This window comes from Clytia hemisphaerica, unplaced genomic scaffold (assembly GCF_902728285.1).
Source record: "Clytia hemisphaerica strain Z4C2 unplaced genomic scaffold, Clytia hemisphaerica genome assembly, whole genome shotgun sequence".
NCBI lineage: Eukaryota > Metazoa > Cnidaria > Hydrozoa > Leptothecata > Clytiidae > Clytia > Clytia hemisphaerica.
This window is the reverse complement of record NW_027103359.1, coordinates 163,196-176,662: the sequence shown is the minus strand read 5'-3', so window position 1 is coordinate 176,662 and position 13,467 is coordinate 163,196. Positions and strand designations below refer to the sequence as shown.

The 13,467-nt window shown below is 36.1% G+C and overlaps 2 protein-coding genes across 2 annotated transcripts; one reads left to right on the top strand and one right to left on the bottom strand.

Annotated features, from left to right (window-relative positions):
* Positions 1-1,895: 1,895 nt before the first annotated feature.
* On the bottom strand, positions 1,896-6,624 carry LOC136821894 (uncharacterized). Its single transcript, XM_067078139.1, has 6 exons — positions 6,490-6,624; positions 5,906-6,016; positions 5,323-5,511; positions 4,601-4,870; positions 3,241-3,516; positions 1,896-2,214 (listed from the first exon to the last, which is right to left on the bottom strand). Exons 1-6 carry the CDS (start codon positions 6,545-6,547, stop codon positions 1,967-1,969), a joined length of 1,152 nt encoding a protein of 383 aa, XP_066934240.1. The 5' UTR covers positions 6,548-6,624; the 3' UTR covers positions 1,896-1,966.
* Positions 6,625-12,225: 5,601 nt separating this feature from the next.
* On the top strand, positions 12,226-12,708 carry LOC136821572 (uncharacterized). Its single transcript, XM_067077801.1, has one exon. It carries the CDS (start codon positions 12,226-12,228, stop codon positions 12,706-12,708), a length of 483 nt encoding a protein of 160 aa, XP_066933902.1.
* Positions 12,709-13,467: the final 759 nt, after the last annotated feature.

The following is a 13,467-nucleotide window of genomic DNA, read 5'->3' as shown; positions in this document are numbered from 1 at the left end:
CCCCCCGGGAGATTTTCTTTAAATAGTTGGTCGACATCAATGATCTTTGAAATTTGCAGCAGAGACAAGTTCTGTCACATCCAAAATTATTGTCATAAGGATGAAACCTTACTTGTGTTTTACTGCCCAAATTTTCTACTTGGTAAGACCTTTTGCTTGACCTAACTTAAACTAGGACTACAATCAGAAGACATTCCCAGGTGGAGGTCCTATAAATTAACCTGTGTTAGTCCGTTCGTTCGTCCGTTCGTTCGTCTGTTACCAACTTTTCTCAGGATTGAATCATAGGAATCTTTTGATTTTTGGTACAAAGGTGCAAAATGGTAGTGGCCAAAATGTGACGGAGCCTGATTTTCGAGAAGAAAAAAAATTTGGGCAACTTTGGGCCAAAATACGGGTTTTTTAGAATTTGTGAAAAATCGGATCATTAATTTTTTCTGATTTCTTGCATGAAAGTAGGCTAACATTATCGGTAAAAGATGGCTCAAGCAGATTTTTGCAAAAAAAAATTTGTTGGCTCAAAAAACGCATGTTTATCTATACTGTAAGAATCACTATTAATAAGCATACTTCAATGTTCTTAGTCAAATTACTCAATTTTTTTATGAGATAGATGTGTTTTTTTTGCTCATGAGGGCTTACTTTCGAAGAATATGTGTGTTTAGACATGAAATTTTGGTTGCTTGGCGTGTTTTTATAGAAAAACTGACCAAATTTGATATTTTTCTATAAGCACGCACATTAGCAATTACTTAGGTATTAGCTTTTCTCGAGATTGGCTCTTTCATTCTTTATGATTTTTTGCACAGATGCACATAACTATAAACCCTCGAATGTGACGGAGCTCAAAATATTTTGGGTAAATTCCGGGAATATTTCAGCTAAAAAACTGCTAAAAAAAGGGTTATTTTCCTGATTTTTTGCATGAAAGTAGGTAAAAGATGGCTCAAGCAGATTTTTTGTAAAAAAAGAATTTTTCAACTCAAAAAACGCATCTTTATCTATAAGAATCACTATTAAAAAGCATACATCAATTATCTTAGCCAAATTACTCAATTCTTTGATGAGATAGATGTTTTTTTTGCTCACAAAGTCTTGAAAATGAAAGAATATTTCAAGAGCATGAAATTTTGGTTTCTAAACGTTTCCAAACGACTGATTTTAATAGATCATCACTATTTGTGTTCTGAATTATTATTTAACGGTCATGCTCACCTAGATATCAATTATATATGTGTTAAATGCATAACCAGGTAGCTCCATGAAATTATCATTATCATCATGAAGATATCATTATGTACCCATTATAATGTTGATGGCATTGATATCAAACCAATCGTTGTACTTTGTTATTGTCAAACTCTGAAGATAAAAATCTGAGGGGGGACTCCTTTATTTTTTATTTGAAGGGAGGACATTCTAACAAGGGGTACTGTACTGGTAATCTTTGTTCGATTTAAGGGGGGGGAGTTTTCTTTAAGGGCAAAATTGCATTTTAAGGGGGGACTGAAAAAGTAGGCAGAAACCATGTCCGTTCCCTTTTCCAAAGTTTTTATAGCAAGGTTGATTTAAAAAAGTTAGTTAACATAATAGCTAACATAACAGTTTTTAGGGTTACCTTCATTTATAGAACATATATGTTGATATTCTTTTGAAAAAATAAAATGAGCAAAAACTAGATATTCATACTCTCCACGACCACGTAATAAGAAAAAAAGGTAAATTACTCACAATTCGCCAAATTAAACTCCTACGAAATACGATAAAATTGAACGAATGGAAGGACGGTAGTTCAAGGAACGTTCTTGAAGGCCTTGAAGGGTAAAATCTGTTACAGCCTTTTTTTGTCTCCACTGCAAATTATATCGAGACAGACTTTAATTGAAATTTCCAAATGAGATAAATACAAAGATTTGTTTCTTTAATATAAAAATTTGTACAATAAAAGATCACCTAAAAATATATTTTATAAAATTCGCTTATACAGTTTGCCATCATAGTCAATACCTTTGTGTGAAATACGAAGTTTATTTTTGCCTTCCACGAACAACGGGCATCCTTTATCAATGTTTAAGATTCGAAAGTCATTCGTTATATCTACAAAGCCAACTTCTTTACCCACTTTCACTTTATATCGATGGACAGAAGTATCGTATGAAATATGAACCGTTGTTTTTTCATGCACAAACTTGCCAATGTTCCACGGTTTGCACTCTACCAAAATTAAGAAAAAAGAAGATATTTGACCTTAATTTTGAACCAGTTGATGTCTTAAAAAAACCAGAAGCTTCTGCTAAGAAAATAGATTATTTTCTCAAACTCACTTTCTTTAGTTTTAGAAATTTTTAATTCTATGGATGGCCAACTATGCCCGAGGTTATGACCAATAGAAAACTAAAGACATTACAAATACGCCTATCAAACCTTAGCGGCGCGGCTCGGCGTACGGCATTTTTAGGCTGACTCTGAAAACAAACCAGGAAAATCTCTGCCAAAATTCATGTCATATGAAAGACATTGTCCCGGGCCTCTGTGGTGAAGTGCAAACTGATTTTAGCATATTCGAATACCTCAACTATATTGACGTTACTTTATCGCTTCAATGTAAAGATACCCTTACAATTTTCACAAAACTGCTCCTACGCATGTGTCTTCGATACTGTCGTCTAAAAGAATTTACCTTGTATTATTCGTTACCAGTCCCTGACTGCGCGGCTAAGGGTTGACAGGTGTACTCACTTGAACTTTGTTTGTGTTTAGATACCCCTGTCTCAACCATGAGTTTAACGTGTTGAAAACAACAACTCGTGCATTTTCAAAATAAATCATCGTCAAATCTTCAAAAAATAGGATATTAAACACCCCTGTATCACAGACCCACTGAGACCCCATCCCCACTGGAAAATTTGGCAAAAATTTAGTCCCCGGTTGGAAAATACCCTGGAATTTCAGCCCCACTGGAAAAATGACTTTGATTCACTCACTCGACAATCAATGTCTAAAAAAAAATTGCACTCCAAAACCATCCCCACTGGATTTTTGAACCTTGGAACAATAAAATTTCTATCCCCATTTAGATTTCGATTGGGATTTTTATCCCCACTGAAGAAAAAAGTTCCACCGGGGCTGTGAGACAGGGGTGTTCTTAAGATCGAGTCATAAAACTTTTTAATAACATTCAGATAAAGAAAGATAGGTGTTGTTTTGACTGAAAATAAAATAGGGGTCTTGCAAACTCACCAGACTTTGCGAAGAATTCCATTCCCGGTCCAAAGATACCGGTTCTACAAAACTCTGTTACTTCATAACCTTTTTTGAACGCCGGGCAATCCTCGCCAACCTTCAAGACATTGAAATTCTCAGTGGGGTACAAAGTCCATTCTTCTCCTGCACGATTAGTCCACGTGTAAGAATCATCATGTATGTTGTATGTAATAGTGACGTAATGTGTATCGTTTTTGCCGATCTGATCGTAAAAATGGTTTTGATATTCGCCTACCAGAAGTGGACTGCCACCTATGAGAAAAATTTATGGGACATTTAGATTCATAAGCTTAATAAGGTTTCTTCGCCCAAACCCATGTAAAAATAAGTCGAACTAAGATTCGGTGTAAGATACACGCTTTTTTTTTTATAAGAATACACTTTATAAGAATGTCCATGATGAAAATGGCCAAAAAATTTAGAATATGCTAAGAATATCACCATCATGGAATTTTGCTTTTCAAGCAAAGAATGTCAATTTTAGAGCATTTTAAATTATAAATTGCCAATTACCCCCAAGTACTAAGAATGCTGTAAGAATATTTTAGGATGATTTTCCCCAAAAAGTTAAGAATATCCATGATGAAATGGATTTACACCATTCTTATAAAAAAAAAAGCGTGTATAGGGTAACACACTCCCTTCTCGCAGACCCGGTAGGATTTTTTCAGCCGGTGGGGATAAAAATAACGGACTGAAACTCGATGGGGATTGGTATTTCAATATTTTATATGCCAGGGGATTTCAATCTTTTCAATTTTCAATGGGGATGAGAAATATAGCGTAATGTTTTGCAGTGAGGATTGATTTATTTGATTATTTTCATAGTGGAGACAAAAGTTGGAGGATAATTTTCGACCGGGAACGACTTTTCCAGTGGATCTGTGAGAAGGGGGTGTGGTAATCATGTTAGTACCTAGAAGTACCAAAGAATGGCACCGGCACCTTAATGAATGAAGACAAACAAGGTTAACACACTGAGTGGAATTTTCAAAAGGAATATATAGAATTGCTTTGAACACAGCGATTTTTCACATTTTCAAAATTGGTGTGATCCATGTAACAATATTAAAATTGTATACACGTTTTTTTATAAGAACAAACTATATAAGAACATAAGTCTTTGGTGGTCAAAATCTTAAGAACAAGTTAAGAACATTTTAAGGCTTTGTGGGCTCTAAAACACCTGTGTTCTTAGGAAAATGGAAAAAAATTCTCAAAAAATGATGAAAATAAATAAGAACAGTTTTTTAAGAACATTTTTAGGCTTCAAAAATTTTTGATGTTCTTATAAAAAAACGTGTAGCTCAACATTGCAAGAGAGATATCTACTCACATTTTCTGAAGTAAAGTTCATTTCCAGGTCCGTGTACACCTTTGGCTGTGTACTTAACATTATGATGTCCATCTTGGTAATATACACATTCTTCCCCGACTGCCATCTGATGGTCAATACCTTTAGGTGTTAGTGACCATTGGCAACCTGCTCTGTTCATCCATTTGTAGTTCGTATGTACAGGGTCCTCCACGATGGTGACGTAATGATAATCATTCTTGACCTCGTAGATTTGACACACAAAATCACCGGTATAAAGTGGTGTTACATCTATTGCAAAGATAAAGATTTAAACGTTACGTTGCTTATGATACAGGGATCCTTGAACCACATTAATTATACCCCATCATATCACAGTTTCTTCCACTAGGACACCCCTGATAATATTTCTTCCCATTTTAGAAAAAAGGATACTGATTTTTATTCCAACTTGGAACATGACGCTACTGTAAATTCTTGAGAATTTAAATAGGATTTGACAATCACAGCTCATGCATATAGGACGTTAGGACGTCAATTACCTTAAATTTCTCTTGATATAATATAATGAAAAATAACAAAATTAAACTAAAGATTTCACTTATAAGCCCCAAAAATGTGACCCATCGCACGACAATAACTTATGTTTTACTAGATTTCAACGAGACCTCATCACAAAAAACCAAACCGTTGTACACGTTACAGATGAATGTTTGACTGAACAAGTAGATGAATAAAATTACCTTTTCGATGGTACATTTCATCACCAGGACCATAAACACCTGAAAATGTAAATTTGGCAATCCAATGACCAGGTCCTCCTTGTGCGCATGCGTAGTAATCACAATCGGTACCAACAGTCAATTCATCTATTTGATCACTTGGGTAAAGTGTCCATGACTTCCCAGCTTTGTTTTTCCACGTGTACACACCTATTAGTATAAAAAGAAGAATGAAAAATCTTACGTCTAAAAAAGCGCTCACCCGTTGGCATTTTTTTAGAACTTTCTATATATTTTTAAACTTTCATCTATGTCACCTAAAACATAGGATGCTATTATTAATAGCGATGTAGTTTTAGAGATAGGAATAATAGTATGGTCAAAATCACTGTTAGACAAAATATTTTTTCCTCTTTAGTCGCTAAGCAAAGAAATATACAGTAGTTTCCATAAGCGATTCCGACCTTTCTACTATTCCTATCTCTCAAAAGGGGTGTCGGGATTAGAAGAGGGATGTCAACATTAGACCAAGTTACGGTAACTTTGAACATTAGAAATTAAAATGCCACCAGCACCAGTAAGGATAATAGAGTGAAATGGATACCTTTTGTTCGGTCGTATGTGATGGTGACGTAATTCCATTTGTTGTCCTTTGCACCATGTGCATCTTTTGCTCGATTCTCAAATTCACCAAGAAACAAGGGATTAGGTGCAGCTGAAAAAGTAAATGAAAATAAAATTCCCATTTACACACTAAGATTCTCGACACTTTCCTGGGATTTATCCGCTACTTTTTCCGGGATATATGTAACCGGCATGGGATTGGAAAGGGTTTTCTTCTAAGGTACGGAAAACTTACGATACTGCCTAACTTTCCAAAGCTCATTTCTCAACTACAGTACTCTAAGTTCTAGTTCTTTTACGGTTACTTTTAAGGTGGCAGAGGAGTCTTGGTGCGGGAAAAGAAACCTTATGCAAAACGACAGTATAAAGGAAATGTTTGTATCAGGATCAAAGAGAACAAAATGTCAACTCAATACCGTCGTTCGGGGTAAAATTCCACTGACTTTTCCGAAAAATTTCCGCTTTGTCTGTGTCGAGTGAAGCAAACAGTCCAACTTTCCGAGGCTCATTTTTCTACTACCCGAAGCTTTGGCCTTTTTCCGTTAGAAAAGTTATATAACTTACGGTTAAGTGAAATATCTGGCGCTACACTGCTTTTGCAACATCCCAGGAAGTTTGGCATCTTTCGAGCTCGTAGTTTGCAAGGCACGTGGTTAAGCCAGGCAGGAATTTGTTTTGAATTTCTTGAATTTTCAAAGATATTTTTGACGTTAGAAAGAAAACGTCAATGCAGGGTCTTCATGATTAAGTTTATTGACGTCATTCCCTTGTTTTCAAAACAAAAAATCTGAAAGAGATTTTAGTCAACATTTGGGTAACCTGAGATCAGATTGTGATTGTTTTCTGCCCACTTAGCTGAAGCTCTAAAGGGATGGGTGAAAACATACAATCTGACGAATATGCAATCTCGATATCGTAAGGACCGCGTTCGTCTAAAAGGACTGGGGATGACAACAAAGTTGCGTGATTGTGTTTATGAATAGGGTGCCGTATCAGTTTTTGACTTTCTGGCGCACAACAAGATTCTTGTTGTAAAATTTTCCGCGGGAGGACTATTTTCCTCAGATGTATAATTTTCAAGCGCCTTTAGAGGTTTACCGTGCGCGTGAGAAAATTATGAACAGCTGTTATCAGGTTACATTTAGGCTGCTGACATTATACTACCTGTGGTTTTTAAGAGGTCTGAAATTCAGACTACAGCCAACACTTTCGAAAGAACTTTTCCATGTCAGATCTAAAATAATAATTACGAGAACATTAAAAAAACGAGATAAAAAAAAGAAGATGTAGACAGACTGACAACAGACACACAAGGGCATAGACTGGCACACTCTTCTCATCTACATATCAAAATTGACCAAAACACTCCATGGCTATCACATTAGGGAATTATTTAATTATAATAATCATGTGTAAAAGGTCCTACTAAATACCGTAGTTTTCAACGAGAAAATATAACGTTTGATTTCCGTTCTCAGGGTAACCAGGGTAGTCTGAAAGATGTATTGTGTCCACTAGGTGCACTAAAACAGTTCAACTGACCTAAAATCCAACAGAAAGTCACAAGTTTTTAAACTACGCTAGTAAGGTCTGGGCTTTGAAACAAAGTTCTATCCAAAAGAAATTTATATTATAGAACTGGTTCAGGAAGGCTGATTTGAATTCTTAAATGGTTTAAATTTCAAAAGGCTAAAGGCTCGGGACACGAGAAGTTTTTTTTTGCTTTGGTGCAATTCAACATGCTTCATCGCACTAACCTGAATTTTTTGTCCTATGAAAGTAAAAAATAAACCATGGGATACGCACTTTTTTTCTTGTGTTGGTGGGATAGAGCATGTTGCATTGCACCAACGCGAAAAAAACTTCCCGTGTCCCAAAGCTATAAATGAGACACATTTCGGTGGTTATTGCTAAGTGGTTAAGCTCGAAAGTAAGCAGCAAAAATTGAAATAAGTGGAGTAAAAGTAGTGAAAACAGCAGTCAGAGGCGACTCGTAGGCTCCTTTTTCGAAGGCTATATCTGCACGAAGATAAGGGAGGGCGTCACTCTTTCTTTCGTCTACCCTTGATCAGTCACTTAAGTGCTGAGTATGAGCAGATAGACAATAAGTACCATTTTGTACCAAGTACAAAGCATATTTGGTATGAACCAGTCGGTATATTGAAGTGGAATGGTTTATGGGGGCTCTGATGGCTAGATCACAAGGTTTGGGTTTGAATGATTTTAGCTAAGCATTTTTTGCGAAATTTTGATGAGTCAGCATAACTGGTGCAGGGATGGCAGATTGAGGGAAAGAAGACTAAATGAGATATTTTGGTAATTTTGGAATTGAGAAAAAGCACGCCATGCTCGAAAAAGTTTGAAACCTCTTCGCTTCTAACAGAGCATCATTGGTTTTTGAAATGTACTAAATGATAAAACGGAAAACAATTTCTATGCAAACCTTAGGCCAGTGAATGTAAATTACTGAAAGGTTTTAAAGTTAGTTCCTGAACTTTAGATTGATGAATATCATTCAAAGCGGACCAATACACTTTTTTATCCAAAAGAATTTTTAAGGTTTTGTAGAAATTCTTTTGACGAGACGAGATATCATTTTGTCCACATTCCAAGCAGAGATTTAAAGGTGCTTAAAGAAATATTCCAGTAAAATATAAGCCGTTCGGTTTCTCATTAAGTCCTTCTTTGCAATGCGCTTTATTTTTTAAGATAACGAGACATCGATCAAATTTGTAGTTTAACTTATGACTGACTCATGGTTACTACCAGCAGGCTCCACAAAAGAGGCACCCAGCGGACCCTAAACCTACACATTCGCGATTTTTTCTCTCGAATTTTTCAACCGCTCGAAACATAGGCTACGTGCATCGAGACTTACCCCCGTCTTTGTGTTTTTAAGTGGGTACAATCTACCGAACAGGATAATGAATGTAAGCTCTCTGTGTGTCTTTACTCGAAAAACGAAGGAGAGTCATATTATTCTTAACAAATTTGTGTAGTAGTTATAAATTGAAACAGGTTACTCGGACGGGAGATTTATACACGATACGTATCTCTATATATCTGGAGAATAAAAAATCCAGGGTGTTTAGTAAAATGAGTGGAAGATCCAGGGTTGGTCAGTAAAACGAGGTTGAAGCTCAAGGGTGGTACACAAAATTAGAAAAAAAATCCAAGGGGTCACCTTTCCCAAAAAAGACCTCTTCAACATAGGGGGTACAAACTTTTTCTTGAAATAGCCTATTCTCTTGGGAAGGAAGCTTTTTAGTGCATTGGTTTGTTTATTTAGGGATGGTTGTGTTTAATAGTCTTAATTTCTTGATATCAATTTCCTATTGCCATGGCTACTTAGGGTCGAGACCAGTAGCATCACGTCATTATACTTAAATAGCAATTAAAAAATAGATAAAGACCCTTCAAGAACCCCTTAAAAAAGAGGCAGAATTAAGATTTAGAAAGCGATATCATTCGGTATGATATGGATCAACTTGAGAAATGAAAACGAATAAACCTTTTATCTCTGGAGAGAGATTTTATCATCCATGAAACAGATGTTGAATACGTGAGCATTTTATGATTATGGAAAAGGTTTCAATATTTCTGGTGGGTAAGTGATTCGGTGTGCACGTTGTACAAAGCAAGACGATTTCACTAGGTTTCTGCTCGTCCTCTAAGATTTTCTTATACTTAGAGGAAGTATATTTAAAGAGGTCGATTCAGACTAGGATTTCGCGGCAGATTTTTGTCTGAAACGTAAACCTTTTATACAAAACTACTAGACATTAGGAGCACGAATCCGTTAGAGGAACTTCAACATCCTAGGAGATTAATTCTCAAAGGTAACTCTATTGATATATAGGTATAGTGCCACAAGTTTAAAGATCGCATCTAGATGATCTGGTTTTAAAGCTTTTGGAACACCTTTTCGGTTACTCATAGTATTATAACACTCAAATTGAACAAAGGTGAGGTCTGGATTGAAAGGTTTTCCTTATGAAAGATCAAAACTGGCAGTGCGAAAGACGGTTCAAGAAAGTTATTATGAGTTTGCATGAACAAGTATGAAGGGCTGGAATATGATGCTGGAATAGCTGTAACAGGGGTTTTGCTTTGTTTTTGGGAGGCTGGTGAATGAAAAATTAACTCTGGCGATTTCTAGATTCTAGGCCGGCGAATTCTTATCAAGCACAGTGTATTGATTAGCGTAAATATGTACTTGAGGCGGCGAACCGAACTTTTTGAAGGGCGAATTGTTATTTTTCGTGCCTTGGTTCGCAGTTCGCCGGGCCTAAATAAGACCCCCTGAATATGGGTGTTTGATATAACTGAAGCTGTAAGAAATAACAAGGCTTCTTTTAGTTAATAAGCGAGCCCTCATTTTAAGCTTAGAAAGACTTATCATGGCTTAGAAGAGACTTGCTATGGCTGGCATTATATAAACCGTCATTAAGCTTTTCATTAAAGAACGACCGCCCAAGTTATAAAATATGATAAAATTAGATATTGGAGGCAAAATTTATACAACCCATTCATGTCAGAATTTTCATCCCAACGATTCATATCGTCTTTTTTAGAAAAGAATTTTAAATTTCTCAGTGATAAACCCCACAAGACATGCAGTTTTGCCCTCCTCCTTGGACAAGCTCTGGTCAACTCCCAGACAACCAGAATTATCCCCAGGACAAGGGAAACGTTGAGAATTTGTGTTATACACAGTGGCGTTGTGGCAGGGGGGGCCGGGGGGCCATGGCCCCCCCAGCGGAGCTTTTTTGAAGGGGCGCCGAAGAGCAAGGGGCGCCAAAAGAGATTTTTTTAAACGCCCCAATCTTAAAAATCATACTTTATGCGCCTTAAATTGCGCCCAGGACCAATTTTACTGAGATAATTTTAAAATACTTGCAATTTTTTTCGCTCGCTTCGCTCGCAATACAGTTAATTGGTAACTCTTTGATCTAGCTAATTACAAGTTTTTTTTGTGTACAATATAGCTTAAAAAGTAAAAATGCGTCCCAAGACCAACTGCTGAAACAAAATTGAAATCAAAACATCTATTTTTCGCTAGCTTCGCCGCATACACATTGTTCTTTAAGTTTCATTCCCTCTAGCAGTGTTTTGTCGATTTTATTTAGTGTTAGGGATTCTGGCAGTTTTTTTTAAAAAAATTTTCTAGTCGGCCACCAACCAGGGGGGCCTGTTTTCCCTTTCCATTCATCAAAGATAATTCTACTTTTCTCCACTAAATATTTCCTTCCTCATTATGCCTAGGCAAATGAATTTGGTAAAAGTTTAGAAAAGGATGGGTGGGGACACCACTTTGAAAAATTGGAGGGGGGGCGCCATTTAAAAAAAATTGACTTTGGCCCCTCCAGAAAAATTTTCCCACAACGCCACTGGTTATACATATTATGTATCTTGGGTACCTTTTGACAAAAATAGTCCAAATGATCATTGGTTTTGGCGATAGTTTAAATGTTATAGTAAATTTTTCTAAAAACTTGCATTCTGTGGGTACTTGCAATCTGTGGGCCAAAGACTGTATGTAAATTTTTTTTCTGAAAGAGGCTACAAATGGAAAAGGCTAGTATCAAATGGAAAGAAGATAATTTTTAAGGTCCTAAAGATTCGAATTTTGACACACTTTTTGTTATTAGAAAACGAGACAAATATAGACTGATGAGTTTCACTTGTTGTTTTGTCCGAAACTGAACTACCAGAACAAAGTGACGTAAAAATATCAAAAGCTAAACGACATCTCTACTAAAAAAAGTTAAAGATGCTTAAAATTTCAAAAGATATTATTGAGACAAACAAAATTTTTTTAAGATCATTACTTAGTTTTAAGAATAAAATTATTTCTTTGCTTTTAACAAATTTCAGTTTTAAGAGTTGGTCGGAAGCCAAGACAGGAAGCAAAAGATTTTGATATTTTGGTCATATGATGAATGATAGTGGAAAGAGTGCAAAACCTAGCCAAATAAAACAATTATAACTATCAAAGTTTTTGTTGGCATTGTAAGGATGGATAGGAAAGATAATATATCGAGACATGCCTTTCTCGGGTGATTTTGGATAAATAGCCCCTCGTCCCATTGAAACATTTTAAAGTATTTTTGGGGCAGTATGATTCCCACATCATCAAAGAAAAATATAGAGAGACTCAAACGCAAGTGACTTTGAGTGATATATCAACGAGTAGGATAAAATTTCGGGGCTCGGTTGAACTAATTTCTATCAATATTCAGTTTTAGAGGAGATACAACAAATTTAAAGAAAATTTACAGCCAGGAAAAAAGAAAAAAGATGCCAATCTCAGGAATCAAATGTGACAAAGAAGTAGTCGACAGTTTATTGGAGCTGAGAGATCACCGTAAACATCGTTTCATTTTCTATAAGATCCGTCGTAACGGGAAAGGAGTTTCCGTCAACTTTTGTCGAAAAGGGAAACGTGATGCAACATTCGCTGATTTCTTGAGAGAAGTGCCAAAAGAGGAGCCACGGTATATCATTTATGATTTCACTTATATGACGAAGGAGTGGGAAAAGCGCGATCGAATCCTATTCATTTTCTGGAGTCCTGATCGAGCGAGGTGCGAAGATAAAGTGCAGTATACTTCAACTAAATCAGCCATTTTGAAAGAAGTTCAAAAAGTGTTTGCCATGAAACATATCGAGGTTACTGATTTTAATGAGCTGAAAGAGAACGATTTGATTGAGTATGGTCAACCGTTGAGAGAACGAGAAAATTCGTTGGTGGGTGTTGAAGCAATCACTATCAATTGTTAATATGGTATATCTCAACAAGGAAACGAATGGAAACAACGCAACTATCTTGCCAACTAAAACGTAAAATGGACAAAGAATATAAAGGATTGTAAAAAATGTAAATACACCTGAATCTAAAATGTGAAGGGAAAATATTAGAAATAAAGACAGTTAGTAGCTGAAGAACAACGATTGATAAATGAACATTATTCTAAATTCTTGCGTTTTCTTTGTAATATCAGACTTTTTTTTGCTAGAATTAGACTATTGGAGATAAACCTAGAATATGCTTCAAATGTCAATTTAATGTTATCTCACTAATTGATCAATTTAATGTGGTCAAGGGGATTCCAGTGGGGGGGGATACTAGGGTTGCGAGCTGACGGGTATGTGCCGCCTGACTTTCGACGCTCGGAAAATAGAAAATTTTGCGATTTTTACGAGCCTTTTAGGGATTAATTTGACCAAATTTTGATCTTTCAAGGAGTAAAAAGTAGAAATGTTCCTATTTTCCCGACCCTTAGTGGGACTGAGATTTAATTTTTTTTCTGATTTTTCCAACCCTTATAGATATTGCCACGTTTTAAAAAGGCACCCTTAAGGGCAGCACATACCTGTATCCTTCACTTGCCTTAGTACCCCCACCCCCGGAGGTGGTTTAGGGTCTTACCAACCAATGGTTAAAATGAGTGTATATTCCAAAAAAGGTGAGCGTGAAGTCTATTCGAAAACGTAATGTATCTATGGTAATATCCATGGAAAGATAATCTCTGGATAAAG

Excerpts from the sequence above, each read along its gene's own strand:
- LOC136821572 (XM_067077801.1), top strand. The coding sequence starts at position 12,226 with ATGCCAATCTCAGGAATCAAATGTGACAAAGAAGTAGTCGACAGTTTA.
- LOC136821894 (XM_067078139.1), bottom strand. The coding sequence starts at position 6,547 with ATGCCAAACTTCCTGGGATGTTGCAAAAGCAGTGTAGCGCCAGATATT. Across the intron at positions 4,871-5,322 it reads TGAAATGTACCATCGAAAAG|ATGTAACACCACTTTATACC; the intron begins GTAATTTTATTC and ends TCTTTGCAATAG. Across the intron at positions 2,215-3,240 it reads GGAATTCTTCGCAAAGTCTG|AGTGCAAACCGTGGAACATT; the intron begins GTGAGTTTGCAA and ends TAATTTTGGTAG.